Source organism: Leguminivora glycinivorella, chromosome 17, assembly GCF_023078275.1.
Source record: "Leguminivora glycinivorella isolate SPB_JAAS2020 chromosome 17, LegGlyc_1.1, whole genome shotgun sequence".
Lineage (NCBI taxonomy): Eukaryota > Metazoa > Arthropoda > Insecta > Lepidoptera > Tortricidae > Leguminivora > Leguminivora glycinivorella.
The window spans coordinates 7796159-7813202 of NC_062987.1; the positions used below are offsets into that span (position 1 = coordinate 7796159).

Consider the following 17044-nt stretch of genomic DNA (forward strand, 5'->3'; position numbering starts at 1 on the left):
CACACGTTTTTTGCGTTATCCTTTCTTCGCTATAGTGAGGGGAAAAGTTTTGTGTTACACACGGGAGCAAATGTATTAATTAATTTTTTACTTCTCGTGTGTTGAAAAACTCGCCAAGTTCAGGATTTTTTCTCGACTATAGAACCATTTCACTTCCTCGTTTTTCAATTCCACACTCGGCGTTAAAATACAACTTTGCACCCTTGTTGTACAACTTACACAGTCACAGTTATACAGTCACCCTTGTTAAATAAATATTTATAAATTTTTATTTTTTATTTATTTAAACTTTATTGCACAGTAAGAATATACAGTTACAAAAGGAAGGACACCACACATCTAACGCGGGCGCGGGCCCGCCGCGGGTCCTAGCGGGCGGGTGCGTTTTTCAAACCCTTCACACAGAGCGCGGGCGCGGGTGCGGCGGGCCCGCGGCGGGCCGGGCGCGGGTGCGGCGCGCGTCGCCCGCCGCGGGCCCGACGCGGGTTCTCACCGCCATCGATCGTCGGCAGTCGCCAGTCTGCACCAAGATGTCAGAAGATACGGACACAGACGACGAATTATTGTTTCTGCTTCTATTGCGGAATAAAGTTCGCAAAAGAAAAAAAATCTGGGTTCACGAAATTAATAAGAAACGATTAATTTTTGGAGAGTACCACAGGCTGTGTAGAGAACTGGAAACATATGAAGATAGATTTTTTCAATATTTTCACATGTCTAAGGCAGCCTTTGAAGAGTTACACGAAACATTGAGTGCAAAAATACACAAACAGGATACAAATTGGAGGCCAGCAATCTCTACAAAAGAAAAGCTTGCAGTTTGTTTAAGGTAATGTTTATTATTATTAGATCAATAATTATCTTACTTTAGTTTCTCACTACAAGCATTACTTGTATCGAATATAAGTGTACTTACTTATTTATTGAGATCAACATTCATAGAAAAATCAACATAGAGTTCAAGTAATAAAAAAGTTCAAGTTCTACAATAATAATTATCTTACTTAGTTTCTCACTAAAAGCATTATTTGTATCGAATATTAAGTGTAGTAAGTACACTTAATATTCGATACAAATAATTCAGATCAAGATTACATTTATTGAGATCAACAATCATAGAAAAATCTACTTATAGGTAGTTTTAATAAACATAAGATTAAAGACATAATTAGTATCGCTAATTATTTTGCGTTAAGGTGGGCAATATCGTAAACTTTTCATTACAATATAATAATTAATAAAAAAAAAAACAAAGTATAATTATTTATGTAATCTCAACAAACATACCCACTGAGAAAACAGTGATGACATTGAACATTTTTTATGGAAAGTTCACGTTACTGCACCAGCATTTAGTATTTATATATGCACCTACATATTACGATTAACAATTACAAATAGTTAACTTTAGATCTAGACTGCTGAAACCAATTAATATGGCACGCGTCGTTCTGTCGGTATAAAAGAATTTTGTGTGTCTTTAGAATTATTAGTATTATTATTTGACGGAAGGAAAAGGTGATCTGATGAAGACTGTCTTGCATCTGAAACCAATGAATATGGCACGTTTTGTTCTATTGCTGTAAAATTCTGTGTGCACTCATAATTAGTGTTATTATTGTATATATTATTTTGTGTATAACTCTCTGAAGCTGCCGATATCATTGAATATGCCGGAGACAGGTGCTGAACATATTCAGCGACCGAAGACATTTCCCTCCCCTGCATAGGAGAAGGAATGTGCCCAGCAGTGGGACTTATATGGGCTGGTGATGATGATGATGCAGTCATTTCGCTGAGCTCGGCGTCAGAAAACAGTTTAGCTAAATCCACTTTTAGCATTGCCTGCTTGCGCTGGGATAATTTTTTAAAAGTTTGAGCGTAACTTAAAAATAAATGGTCAATACCGTCATGTGTTGTTTTCTTTGTTTTATTATTTAAAAATTCTACTATCATTTCATTAACGTCTGTATCTTTGATTTTTTTGTTTGAAGTACGAATTGTAGGTGTTTCTTCTATCGGATGGTTCGATAATTCAGGAAAACGACGCATAGGTACATCTGGATCGGTAGAGGTACCAGGTGTTGGAGATTCGCGATCTGTATCTGTAGATTCCGTAGCATGTGTCGTCGCTGGCGAAATAGGCGAATTAACAATAGTATTTGTTGTGATTCTAGTGCTTTCAGGAATATTGGATGTGGTATTCCTGGGACTGATGCTGTCGTCCAAAAATGATAGTTGAGCAGCCCACACAAAGCTTATCATCTTTCTTCCACTTCCTGTAGTGCCCTTTATTTGTTTTTTATATTTCATATAGCCATCCCTCATGCTTTTCCATTTTTTTTTAATCACCTCACCTGCAATAAAAAACATAATAAATAATTCGGTATTTTACGTTTTGTTTCAGGTATCTAACAACTGGAGATTCGTTTCAAACCATAGCGTTCTCTTTTCGACTCGGGAGCAGTACCGTTTCGAATATAGTCAAAGAAGTCTGTAAAGCCATATGGGATACAATGCAACCAAAATACATGCCCGCGCCAACGGAAGAAACTTGGAGGCAGTCGGAGATCGGTTATAGACAAATTTGGAATTTTCCCAATGGTATTGGGAGTGTTGACGGAAAGCATGTTAATGTAAAATGCCCCAAAAACAGTGGTTCAAATTACTACTGTTACAAAAATATATTTTCAATCGTACTACTAGCAATAGTAGATCCATTTTATAAATTCATTACAGTCGACATAGGTAGCTATGGCCGCCATAGCGATAGCGCAATATTTGAAAATTCAACATTTTATCACGAATATATTCATGATAACATCATACTCCCTCCAAAACCGCTGCCTGGAACGACGGACCCCGTACCTCACGTCCTGATTGGAGATGAAGGTTTTGGATTGAAACCTTACTTGATGAGACCTTTCCCTAGAGCCGCGAGTCTGCACGATCCTCAAAAGACCAACTTTAATTACAGACTATGTCGCGCAAGGCGGGTTGTCGAGAATGCATTTGGAATATTGACTCATAAATGGCGGGTATATAGGAGGCCAATGGAATGTGCAGTTGAAACTGCAATAGACGTGGTAAAAGCTACAACGTGCTTACATAACTATATTATTGACAAGCGAGGAAATAATGACATCGATCTTTTGGTTGCCGCAGAACCTATTATTGCGACAGGAATAACACCGGTAAATCCGACAAATCGACGATCCTCTAATGAAGCTTTTCAAGTGAGAGATAAATTTGTACGGTATTTTAATAGCCAATAAAAGAAATAAGTGTACTTACAATTTTCATTTAACTCCTCTCCAATTTCTTGCCACAGTCTGGCCTTCATAACTGCATTTTTGTAGTGCCGGTTCTTTGGCTCCCATAAACAATTGTGTTTTCGAACACATTCTATAATTTTTTCGTTTACGTCCATTGCCTTTTGTAAATAAATACAAACGCCGATACAAATACAAACAAACAAAACAACAGGACACAAATTTTCACACGAAACAGGATACAAACTTTGTAAATAAATACAAAGTCCATGAAATGCACGCGCCCGCCCGACCCGCGCACGCCCGCTGTGTGTGAGCGTATACGCAAACTAAGGAATTACGAAAAAAGCTACCGCCCGTTACCCGCCTCACCCGCTCTCTGTCTGTGTCGCGGGCGCGGGCGCGGGCGGGCGCGTGTGGCTGATACACGCACCCGCCCGCGCCCGCGCTGTGTGTGTGGATGTACATTATAAACTGGCTAACACAACGAGCGGCGGGCCCGCAGACGCACGCACCCGCCCGCGCCCGCGCTGTGTGTGCGGTGCCCTTACTCTACTCGGCTTTTAACTCTACACTCGATAAAATAATTGCTAGCTACCATCATAAACCTTCAAACTGTTTAATTGTGTACGTTACTGCAACGACATAAGGTTTACCAATAGACAGCTATGTCAATGTAAAGCACTTTAACCTGTGTCACAGTAAACTTCAAATTGGACAGGTGACTCAGTAAGCAAATTTAAACCTAAAATTAAAAATGACAAGGTTGTAATTAGGTACGAGTTCCATTTGTTATGACTTATGATAAACTTTAAAATTAAACTGACGTACAACGTCTATCTCGTAGCGGAAAAAATAATCGTCCAAGTAACCAGCCAGTATTAATACCCTTAAATACTGAAAAAGGTATACAACCTCTACCAATATGATGTGCACAATGTTGTATTACAAATTTGTAGAATGGGAACGTAAACAATAACTAATAATACAAATTAAAACAAAAAATATTACCCCCATCAAGATATAGCTCAATCGATTCTACTCTCGATTCCGTCGTCTGAGTACCCACAACACAAGCCTCTAGCTTACCGTGCGACTTAGTGAATCCCTGTAATTTAAAATTTTACCTATATTTAAAAATTATATTGTTTTTAAGTATAGCTAGGTCACATGTATATTTTAATAATTAACAAATTGAATGAATTATATTTTACAATCAGAATTTCAGTATCAGTTACCGGTTAGTTATTATTAATTCAGATTAATTAGCTTTATTCATTGCACTATAAAATGCGGTATGCAATTGATTCCTGCAATTAAAATAGGTATATTATTAAGTGGTTAAGTATAATATTTAATTAAACATTTATGGCTTACCATGACAGTGCGTCCTTAAGAAATATGTGTCCTGTGTGCGCAGCCAAATGTACAAACGCTCACGAAACGCTCACGATAATATCTCTTTCGTAGCTATCTATCTCTATCGCTCTTGCGTATTGGCGTGACAGAGCCAGACTATCTTTCTGCGGCGTTTCGATTTCGTTTCGCGTCGCAGAAATGCTATTCGGCTACGGGGCCTGGGTCGAAATACTCGTATGGTTTATATTTCGGCAATTCTGACCAAAATTCTGATAGATTTCTGATCCTTATTGCATAAAAAGCATAAAACCCTTCTTTTGGTTTGAAAATGGAAAGTTACATAAGGACTGTTGTGCCTTGAATATGACTTTTACTTGAAATTCTAAAAAAAAGAGAGTGGTTACTCTGTTATAAGCTGCGGCACAAGTATGTTAGTTAAAGCATAGTACCTGTTGGATAGGGTACGTTCACACTCGCACAGCGGGTGTGACTTGGATTTATTTTGTGATTTTATTTTAAATCAATTTACTTTACTGTGCGCACTCATGGGAAATGCTTAAAGATTGTACTTGGTATTAAAAACTTAATTTATAATGGTCGTTTTAACACTTACTATAAATGTAGTGTTTAAAAGAATGTAATAAAGTTAAAAAAGTATAAATGATTGGTTTGTCTTTATAAATTTACTAGATTTTGCCCGCGGCTACGCTCGTGTTAAATTCGAAAACTGCGGAATGCTCCATACCCCCACACATCCCCCATTTTATGGAAGTGGGGGGGTTAGAAAGATACAAAAAGTAACCTATGTAATTCTCCATCCTTTCAACTGTCTTCACTTAAAACATCACGTTAATTCGTCGCTCCGTTTTGACGTGAAAGACGGACAAACAAAAAGACACACACATTTTCTCATTTATAATATTAGTACAGATAAAGATTTACCCTTTATATTTTCTACAAATTTGCAAAGGCATTTAAGTTTTAACAAATATTTATAAGAATTTTAATTAGATCAACAGGATTGTAAGTAATTAATGAATCTACGGTTGTACTCACGTTATTATATCGCTATTGCTGCGACACGTTTCGGAGGCCCCTCTTCAGGCATATAGGAGTTCACGCGACGGCTAAACTCCGTGGACCTCAGCGCGTTCCCGACCCGCGCGCATCTAAACTCTGTGCTAGGCCCTAGGATTTATAACGCGCTTCCAGTCGATGTTGTCAACTCAGCCAGTGACACAGTATTCGTGGACCTATATGCCTGAAGAGGGTAAATATTTAATAATATCTACCTTGTTCTAAGATGTTGACCCAATAAATATTCTGATTCTGATTCTGATTCTGACCTATATGCCTGAGGAGGGGCCTCCGAATTGGCCCGAAACATGTCGCAGCAATAGCGATATAATAACGTGAGTACAACCGTAGATTCAATAATTATTTGAATATGTCTCACGAAAGTTTAATGTGTAGGATTGTAAGTCTTTACAACGTACTAACATTTTCTCTTATAAATTACGGTACTGTGAAACAGCCTTAACTCAAAAACTTACCGTAACGTTGAACGGTAACGGTAATGAGTCATTATAGTTGCCATTGTGGTGCGGAAGTACGGTTCGATATCCGTCGATTGACGTGAGAAGGGTGCGGCCGTTTGACAAAATGTCCTGATAGGGTAAAAAGTGTACTATGTGTTAGGTTCCGTGGGAAATTAAAGTAACAATGTTTTATATATAATTAAGAAATTGGTATAGAAAAACAGGTGTCTCATCGACGTTACGTTACAGAAGTTTTAAAAAATAAAATCGGATTTTAAAAAGCTACAGATAGATCGTCAAACAACATAGGTAATAGGAAACAAAAATAAATGATGATGAAACATTTATAGTTATTTAATGTTCATAATAATATATAGGTAAATAGGTAATAAATTAATATATCGACCTAATTATCATTTTTATTAGGATTTAGATTACTCCGATCGATGAATTCCGTCATCGCAAATATTTAAGTATATTTCTTTGTCACATAATGTTCTAAATTGAAATGTAATGAGAGTATCCGTTGCTGATATCTTAAAGTAAAAATTACGATTCTCTGGCAGATGCAGATTTCTTAATATGCCTTTTAGTAGGTCATTTGCCTATTCATCCTAAGCATATTATAGAGAACTTATGATAATGGATTTAAGTAAAGTTAAGTACTTAATTTAAACACCGATTTAAAACGATGAACGAACTATGGTTAACAAGTAATTTTACTAAGTATTGTGCTTTCCAAAACCTTACAAAATAACGAAATCTCCACATAAAAAATCTATGTGAACGTTTCCTTAATTTTCTTACTTTCATGAAACATTCGGGAATCTATTTTTTATTCAACTTTCGCAACTTGCACATCTGCAACAAAACTGTGGAACCCTAAACACCCTTATTTGTTTAATAAATACACGTATTTAAAAAGGTATGTCGAGATAGTATCGCCAACCATTATGTGACACAATGCGTTATTATGAGATGGTATCTAATAGAAACTAGAAGAATTTATTCACAGCTGAACACACCCTTTGCTACATAATTACTACCAAAGAGGATCGAGTATTATAGAGAGTTACTGTCAAAGTAAAATGTGTAATCACAGTGCATAGACTGCCATCTCTCGACACAAGCTTAAAACTTTTGAACCTCAGTTTTGACATTTTGGCCCATATTGTTAGCTCGATATGTGTTAAAATGTCAAATATTAATATAAGCGCCATCTAGCCGAGCGTTCCCCAAAGGTGTAACGCCATCTAGGCCGTTTCGTACCTTTTTCTTTATGGCTTTGAGGTACGTTTTTTTCTTAGACCTTATCCGTCTATACGGAGTTATATATGTCTTTGTTACTACCTATCGTTTACTTCATTTAATAAACACTCGTGGAGGTGAGATCGAGGATAGAATATTAATAATGTAAGTGCATTTATTATTTCAATAAAATATAGACTTTTTACAGTAATATTGCTAACCAACGTCTTCTTGATAGGACAAAAAAAAATTGGTTTACTCTCAAAACAATATTTAAAAATGAAATTCAAGTTAACTTAATTAATGCATAGTTTATCGACATTTCATACCTATTTAATTCATAATATGTTTACGTTTACGCCCATTCTGATAAATGGAAATCAGGCAATTGTAATTTCCATACATATCTCCAAACTGGCTAAGAATTACGTGAAATATGAGTAAACTTTACATATAACATGGTACTCTACATTTTGGCAACCATTTATGTAACATTTAGATCGCTATCAGATCTTTTAACAAGTCTCAGCTCTAAATATGTAAAGGTGCTAAAATTGTTACAAATCAAGTCTCATAAACCTATCAAAACAATAAATTTTATGGGCCGACGACGTCGTTAAAACCTTGATTTTTATAAAACGTCTGACGTGATGACAGCGGTTATTTAGAGCTGGCATGTGACAAATTCATTAGTCTTAGGCCCATTTGCACCAACCACTTAACTCAGGGTTAGTGGGCTGTTGCGGAGGAGTGCCGAAACGTGCCTGCAAACTTTACCTATAGCCCTGAGGCGGCAATCGAGGGGTTTTAGTGGGTAAATTCATTCTCATTAGCCTATGTGGGAGTCCCACATTAACCATCCCAGGCCGGTCCCTGCGCCTGGGATGGTATGCGTAAAGAATATCCCCTCGTTAAAAAAAAGGTTTAGTGGGCTGTCATCTGTCAAATTCTATATAAAATGGTGGGTTGACCCTCGGGTTAAACCTCCATTTTCGTTAGTGCAAGTGGCCCTTAAGAAAACTAAAAATTATTACAATCTCTACTCATGGCCATTTTTTAAATCAAAATCGACGTAGTTCCCGCTGAAAAAGATTGAAATTCAAATAAAAAGGGGGTATTTAAAAAAGTTCCCTTGCGATGATAAATATTGACGTTGGAACCTAAGAATAGGACAAAATTCCCTTACTGAATGGTCTATACATAAAAAAAGTCTGGTATTATATTTAAAAAAAACTTAATGATCACTTGCTGCATTGAATATGAAAGAACATTTTCTATTTTCTTCAAATAATTGCAAGTTCGCGTGCAAAAATATATCATAATCATTCCCAAAGAAAGTCTTCTAGCTTTTTAGTTTAAAAGGAAAATCTCGAACAATGAATGCTGTAGCTATGTATCTCCGCGCTCAGAAAATATTATCTGTGGTCTTTATAGACCTTTGACTGCGGAGCATCGCCGAAACTCGTGTGACACCCAGAGCATGTGGCGCCATAATGGTTTCCTGCTTCCTCTCAGCCTCACAATACTAGCTCGCAACGAAAATTTTAAATACTCCATGGAAAATACTAGAGATGCTACGAACATGACGCCTATTCGGCCACTATTCACCCGAATATGAATGGCCATTTTTTTTCAAAGTTGTCCACCCCACTTTTTTTGTAACATGGGTATTTTTTACGCGATTAATACTCAGAATCGTCAGGTCTTTCGATCCTGATAGGAGAAAAAAAATGTCCCAAGATTTCCATACATTTTTTCGAACCTTCCATTCCGTTACCGCCACACAAAATGTATGAAAAAACCGGTCAAGAGCGTGTCGGGCCACGCTCAGTGTAGGGTTCCGTAGTTTTCCGTATTTTTCTCAAAAACTACTGAACCTATCAAGTTCAAAATAATTTTCCTAGAAAGTGTTTATAAAGTTCTACTTTCATGATTTTTTTCATATTTTTTAAACATATGGTTCAAAAGTTAGAGGGGGGGGGACGCACTTTTTTTTTCCTTTAGGAGCGATTATTTCCGAAAATATTAATATTATCAAAAAACGATCTTAGTAAACCCTTATTCATTTTTAAACACCTATCCAACAATATATCACACGTTGGGGTTGGAATGAAAAAAAAAATCAACCCCCACTTTACACGTTACATGGTACCCTAATAAAACATTTTTTTCCATTTTTTATTTTTGCACTTTGTTGGCGTGATTGATATACATACTTGCACCAAATTTCAGCTTTCTAGTGCTTACGGTTACTGAGATTATCCGCGGACGGACGGACGGACGGACGGACGGACGGACGGACGGACGGACGGACGGACGGACGGACGGACGGACGGACGGACGGACGGACGGACGGACGGACGGACGGACGGACGGACGGACAGACAGACATGGCGAAACTATAAGGGTTCCTAGTTGACTACGGAACCCTAAAAATGGTAACGGAATGGGAAAAAAACCTTGGGACACTTTTTTTTTCCCATTAGAATTGAAAGAGCTCGCGATTCTGAGTGGAAACCACATAAACTTTCCAAATCCAAAAAAAGTGGGGTGGACTACTTAGAAAAAAATGGCCCATGTATCTTGACACGTACCTAAAAGAACTACACTAATAACCACAAAATAAAAATTTTGAAAAAACCCCCGACATAGTGAACCGATTTTCATGAAACATGGCTAAGAACATTCCCGACTAACTCAGCTTTCAAACAAAAAAAAACACTAAATTTAAATAGGTTCATCCGTTCGGGAGCTACGATGCCACAGACAGACACACACACAGAGACCTACAAACAGACAGACAAACAGACACGTCAAATTTATAACATCCCGTCGTTTTTGCGTCGGGGGTTAAAAATAACTGCCATCACTAAAATATTTTGGAAATGTAATTACGAAGAATATTTTTTTAAGCATTTACAGATTAATATTTACAAATACATATCTACATAATTACATTTTTATCATGGGTTTGTTTTTATTGAATCTGCGTTAATTTTTGGTTTTGTACAGCAAAAAATATACTACCTAACACACTGTGCTTCTTTGGCGAACAGTTTGCATACAACTTTCAAATACTTAGCGCAAATTAATTTATCCTTACAGGAAATAAATAAATTTGTATTTTTTTAGTAGACATACTACTATTTTAAATATAAACTGAAATAAATGTCATATACAAATAAAAAATGACCAAGGCCTCCAAGTGTTCAAAGCTGGACTCGAACCAGCGTCCTCCGTTATCGCGACGGATGCCTAAACCACACGATGGACACTGTTATTTCAGTTTAATTGGTCGTCTGCAGGAGAGGGGTCTCAACCCCCGCTCCGGGTCGTTCTTGGCGCAGAGGTTGTCCATCGCGGTTCAGCGTGGAAACGCGGCTAGTGTGATGGGCACTTTTGCGTCGGGAACGATGCGGGGTGGGTTATTTGACTAATTTAGGTAGTTTGTTAGGTGTGTGTGTTTTTTTTTTTTAATGTGTTAAATAGTTAAGTTTTATGTTAAGGTCTGTGTAGATGTAAGTTTATAGTAAGTTTAAAGTATTGTATAAAAAAAAAAAAAGTTTAATTGATTCAATATTGATAAATATTATGCTGAAGAGAGCGGCCGAATATTCGGTATTCGGCTAAAACGGCATCTCTTCAAAATACAGCTTTTCCTAAAAAACAATAACGACTGCTCTGGTTTCTCGCCGATTTACCTTCGCTTCGGGATAATTGTTGGGTGATTATTTTTACTTTAAAGCCATAAGAAGGAGTGCAGAAAATTGTCACGGCGGAAAGGCAGTTTGAGGCGCCCGCCGTCAAATTTAATGATCTTCCAACGGCCTGTGGCTCAATGCATTTATTTAATAGGAATCCTTCAAAAACAATTCTAAAATAAAGACTAAAATTTAGAAGTGATCTATTTAGATGGACATCTTTAGATTCCCCGCCAGTGTGATGGTGGGTGAAGAACTTTAACACACGCTTTTTCCCCGTGATTGTAGAAAAAGTCGACTGTGGAATGTGGGTTCAATAGTGCGATTGGCTAACTGCTACTGCAATATCATGATTTCGTATACTTTCGACCACTTTATTGCTAAAAGTTGCATGAAACTTCAGCAGTTGTTGCCTAACTATCTATATGGTAATACAGGTGAGAGTTTATGTATATATGTAAATTAAGTATCAAAAAAATATTGCCATACTGATCAGTACTAGTATTAGTTCAATTTTTGAACCGCACGACATTTGGCGCACGACTAACCTGATACCTGACATGGCCAAGCCATACATTTGCTTCGTATCGGAGCGTACGAAATTGAGACACAAATCCAAATTCAAATGAGCGATCGTACATAACGAATGGCCGATATCCCTCCCGTCGCACGGGGCATTTGTTACCCGCTGGGGGTCAGCCTGGAAGCACGTTCTCGGCATTCTTTCCGAAATAACACCCCGGCGCATGTGTCCCAGCCGCTACACCGATTAATCACCTCACACTTAGAAACGTCTTCCAAAAAAGAATTTATAGGCGCCATTTTTCTATAGAGTTTTAAATTTGGAATGATAAAGACATTTCGTTTTGTTTTTATGTAAATATAAGTTTGTAATAGAATATTTACAATTAATGAAGTTTACCGAAACTTTAAATATTCTCATTATGCCAAAGGAATCAAAGGTGTTCGGGAACTTTGTCAGGAACAAACAACATTGTAGAATCAATATAGTCTCGCTTCCTGCCAAATCTTTTTTTAATGGCCCATCATCAACCTGTCGGTGTCGTGGTCACGTTCACAGCAGCTGCCCAGTTTAGCTACGCCCAAATTGAGGGTCCGTTACATCCTCACCTCCTGTTTTCAATTCTGATTTCAAAGCTTAAAACCAGAAGCTAGAAACTATCTTTTTTTGTTAAAATCTACGGAACCTTGTAATAGTGTTAATTCTGATACTTAATTTAATGGTAAGGTGTTTGAGTTCTCTCCGCTAAGCGCTTATCCTTTAGTACGTAGGCAAATGGTCTAGAACGCAGGGTACGTGACTAAGCACGCTTGAACCTCTAATTTAAACGATGGATTTGCAGAAACGGACTACTTTGTATGACTTGAATGTGAAATGGGCTCGTTCAGATACATTGAGCGCAAAATTGTATTTATTTTTAAGCTTAACAATTACGAGTAGGTGCGTCCTGGTTTCACAGAAAAAAGTGGATGTTAATTGAAAACAAAAGTACAGAGATACGAAATTCCATTATGAGAATAAAATATCACGCACTCATGCGGCAACATGTTGAAAATTTTAATCAAAAAGAGACGGAACATCCACATCATTGCATTTAATGAAGGTAAAGTAAACCGGACAACTCATATTATTACCTACAAAAAATTCTTAATTCGCCCGAATCAGAGATAAAAAACATTAAAATATTAGTAAGGGGACGTAAAATGACAAAGGTTTCGCATTATGCCGGCATCTTATCGAGAGTCGGTTCTAAACGAACATGGCAGACCGATTGCTACCATAAAGATAACAATAATTAGGCATAATGACCACGTCCTCTGTGGCTCGGGTGGGTTTTTTATAAGTGCAGTGGCGGCGCGATCGGGAGATAGTGAGTCCATCAAATTATATGATAATCGGGCGCGGTTAATTCCATTACCAATAATAAATGCAAGCATTAAATTAGACCTGTCGGATGAGTCGGCGGAACGCGGCCTTACGCTCCCATCACTTGGATTATGATATGAATAATTTATTAAGAAAAATAAAGAACCGTGGCCTATTATTGTTTTGAGCTTCGAACGTCAAGCACGACGTGTCACTGCGTCCGATCGTACGAGATTACTTTTAAGTTTTTCGATATTAGTTGTATAAACGTGATTCTGATTTATATCGCATTAAACCTAATTTAATTTCTTAGCGGCTCATGCTTTAGATCCTTTTAGATTACTTCTGAAATCCAAATTGATGTCTCATATTAATATTCGTTAAAAAAACTATCCATTGTACTACTTATTCCTACTCTAAAAATTAATATCGTCATGAAGGAATATTTGGTATAATAACGCCTACAATATGAGACAAAGAGAAAGCTGCATTGTTAGCAGCTGTCGCCCTGTAAAAGAACTCATATTTCATGGGAGAGATTCCGTTTAAGGCGTAAATCACGAAGCGTAGAAAATTTGTACACATTGAAATACTTTTTCTTACATTTTCCGTTAAAATAAAACATGGTAACGAAACTGACTTTCACAAACGACGACATAACAAGCAAAATGTCTTGTTAAAACTTACTTTGGACAAATTGTGATTAATAAAGTTTGTAACATAATTAATAAAGTGGATGACTCGAGTTGTTATGTCGATGATCCCGACGGCAAGATCGACTTAATTTTATTAGGTAAAAAACGTTCGGCTGGTTTCAGCTGAGTCACGATGAGTCGGGACCTGTAGCCAAGAATACAATCGTTGTTGCTCCGTGGTTACTTCTCTCTATCGCTCTAGCGTATTTGCGTGACAGAGTCAGTTTATCGTTCGTCACGGAGCGTCAACTATTTTGTACGTTTGGCTAAAAGCCCAGTGGTTCTTGAGAACTTGCCTTCAGTTTAATGAAGTATGTTTTGTGTTGATACGTCAGATTTAATTACAGAATAATTCAACTTTGAAATGTTCATTGATCAAGCTTATTAGAAACGTTCATATCATTTAACCGTAGCCCTTTCTAGAGGACTTTCTGTGTCGGTTTGATTACGATCGTCGAAGTACCTTAGTATTGGGACTAACCCCAATATGACGGTTAGAAATTATTGTTTCATGCGTTTTGGCTTGTCTTTCATACGTTTTATATGGAAGATAAAATTATTTTCCGGATTTCAGCTTTGATATAGTACAAAAAAAAACTCAGTTTGACCAATATTCGAAAAATTTCACCATGTAAATTGTCAAAAAGTGAATAATTAAACATGAATTTTAACGAGAAAACCATGAGATTTAGAACTAAAAGACCACTTCAGACTTCATAATGAGACAATCCTCAAAGAAGTTTAAAAAAAAAAGAGTTTTCGGGCACGTACAATAATTTCCCAGTTCCTCGACGACAGATGTTCAAAGCTTGAGAGGTTATCAAAGTTTTTTTACGTTGTTTGTCCGCATCAAACCGCGGTTTCTGTTGTAATTAATGAACTCTGGCAAGTCATCAGAGAGGCTAATTAGTAAGGCGGGTTGCGCCGCAAACAAAGTCCGGACTTAGCGACAGGTGCGAGGAACAGATAACATAGAAGAAGACGCATTGCTATGTCACGGGGCTTAAGACGATACAGGAGGGGTCAATTCTCCATACCAACGCTCTCGACAATTTCCTTGCTGGTTTTTGAAGATAGAGCACTGATTTTTTCAATACAGATTATTATTATTTTTATCTGTGTCGGACCGTTTTGATTTTTTTGATATTCTTATTTTTAAAGACGCTAGAGACCTTCGAAAACTTACAAAAACGGCCTTATTGATTATGGCGCAAAAAAGGTGTGGTATTCAAAATTGGTAGCAATTAGCCAAAAAAAAAACTAAACGATCCGACACAGATAATTTCATTGTTATTCAGATTCTCAAATTTTGTTACGATTGAATAACTTTTGCGGGAGGAAACAGTCGAAAGCGGAACGTCGATTTAAAAAAAAATCGCAACATCTTTTAATTGAGTTGTTCTGAATGGACAATTTCTTTCGATAAATCTAGTTAATAACACTAGTATATTTAACTAAAATCTCCAAATTAAAAAGGGGGCTCCCTTCCATCATTTTCGCTCCTGTAGCGTCGTTAGGGAAAACGCGCCACTATTTCGTACACGTTTAGTCCTCATTTTACTCTATGGGCATTATCATAAAGGTGTTAGGAACAAATAACATGGAAGAAGACGGCGAAGTCGCATTGCTGTGTCATGGGCCTTACCCAGCTACTGTTTGAGGTTAAGTGGACAACCGGTTCTTCATAAAAACGTAGTTCTTATTTTCCTTCGACAAGGACATTATGAAAAGTATTTTTGTATAGTTCGATGTATATTAAAATTATTTTTAACCAACCATTTTTTTATGACTATAAATTAAACATTCGAGAATATTAAAAGTACCTACACAGACATAGCCATCTATATTATATATCCAAAAGTGTAAATTTTTTTAATAATATTAATTTAATGTCCAGGAAGACCAAAAAATACGTTTTGTATGAAAAGGCGATTTCGTGCGATTGGTCCCTTAATTGTGAATGTGTAGCCAGCCGCTTGTTACTTTGGACTTTGGAGAGCAATTTGCAGCAGTAAATCACTTTGTTACATGTAGCGTTTGTACAATGTAACACTTCACGTGTTTGTGACGGTACAGTTCTCGACTTAATGCTCTTTGTGGCGCTTTCTGCTAGATGTTGTTACAAATGTATTAATACCAGGTACGAAATACATAAAATTGTATTTGAAAACCATATGAGAAAGTGAGAGCAAATCGTCTAGCGTAGTCGTCTGGAAGAGATATCCTTAGCAATAAGACCGCCTGTTGTGAAATGAAATGAAATATTTATTTTCCAAGTAGGCATATTACAATGCGCTTATGAACGTCAAATAAAGCTACGCCGGCTCTAACCCTACGCCTCAGCCTCGAGAAGATTGCCCCCCGCAATTGGAGGGATCCACTATGGGACCGGCAAGAAACTCGGTGGGCCACTTCTTTTCAAAACATTACATCTTATAATTAACATGCATTAAAAAACGTGATACAATTTAATCAGCAAAAGTATTCATCAAAAAAATAAATATTAACAGAATAGGAACCTACTCTATGGAAATTCATTTCAATAAATTATACAAAGTACAAAGCTACTATTGTATAGGTAGGTACCATCTTCTTTTCTATTTTTCCATTTACTCCGGTCTTGGGCAGTTTAGGTTACCTCCTCCCATCCCATATGGGTACCATAGTTAAAGTTATTTGCTTAATTTTTTGATGCCATGATCTTGTAATGGTGAGCAATAAAGAATTATTGTATTGTCGTACGGGCACGTGACACGGGGGGATGGTAGTCAACTAGTCATGTGACAAAAACTGAAGAAAAGTTGGTGCGTGAGAGATATTATGGAACGAAAACAAGTGAATAATGAGACGACTGTCAATAGATAGTTAAGGAACAGGAAGAGATGCTGTGCTAAGCCCGTGTGATGTAGTATGTATTTACCTATGTCAGTAGTACGTAAGCACTGCCTATATAATCGTGTACCTTGCCTAATATCAGTCAGAATAAATCATATATTCATCGAAGCTGTTGTTTCTCTAATGCCATCCGTACATGGCGACCCTGCCTTTTAAGGCAGCGGCCTCGTGTTCGCGAGTGCAAGGTTGTAATTAATTAAAAATGAAGGAACTAAATTAAATAAAAATTAAACAATTTGTGGACTAAAGTGGCAGAACAAGCAGTGTTTTGTTAAAGACTGAACAATGTCTGTGGGACTATACCCCATTTGGGCGAAGTGGCAGTGTATTCGTTATAAGCTAATGTCACATCAATAATGCAGTACGACGTTACCTACTGTTAAAATGGGGTCCGGCACATCTAAACCACAAGAGGTAATCATCGCGCAGACGGCTTCAGGAGGAAACA

General features: G+C 37.2%; 2 protein-coding genes across 2 annotated transcripts; one reads left to right on the forward strand and one right to left on the reverse strand.

Annotated features, from left to right (window-relative positions):
- The first annotated feature begins 496 nt into the window (after window positions 1-496).
- On the forward strand, window positions 497-3289 carry LOC125235328 (protein ALP1-like). The gene is made up of 2 exons (XM_048141865.1): window positions 497-829; window positions 2408-3289. Exons 1-2 carry the CDS (start codon window positions 531-533, stop codon window positions 3273-3275), a joined length of 1167 nt encoding a protein of 388 aa, XP_047997822.1. The 5' UTR covers window positions 497-530; the 3' UTR covers window positions 3276-3289.
- LOC125235329 lies at window positions 1011-3702 on the reverse strand. Its single transcript, XM_048141866.1, has 2 exons — window positions 3295-3702; window positions 1011-2357 (listed from the first exon to the last, which is right to left on the reverse strand). The coding sequence occupies exons 1-2, from the start codon at window positions 3428-3430 to the stop codon at window positions 1432-1434; spliced, it is 1062 nt and encodes a 353-aa protein (XP_047997823.1). The 5' UTR covers window positions 3431-3702; the 3' UTR covers window positions 1011-1431.
- Between the last annotated feature and the right edge of the window lie 13342 nt (window positions 3703-17044).

Bases quoted from the DNA above. Each gene is read 5' to 3' on its own strand.
- LOC125235328 (XM_048141865.1), top strand. From the start codon at position 531: ATGTCAGAAGATACGGACACAGACGACGAATTATTGTTTCTGCTTCTA. The intron at 830-2,407 runs GTAATGTTTATT...GTTTTGTTTCAG, and splicing joins AAGCTTGCAGTTTGTTTAAG to GTATCTAACAACTGGAGATT.
- LOC125235329 (XM_048141866.1), bottom strand. From the start codon at position 3,430: ATGGACGTAAACGAAAAAATTATAGAATGTGTTCGAAAACACAATTGT. The intron at 2,358-3,294 runs GTAAGTACACTT...TTTTTATTGCAG, and splicing joins AGAGGAGTTAAATGAAAATT to GTGAGGTGATTAAAAAAAAA.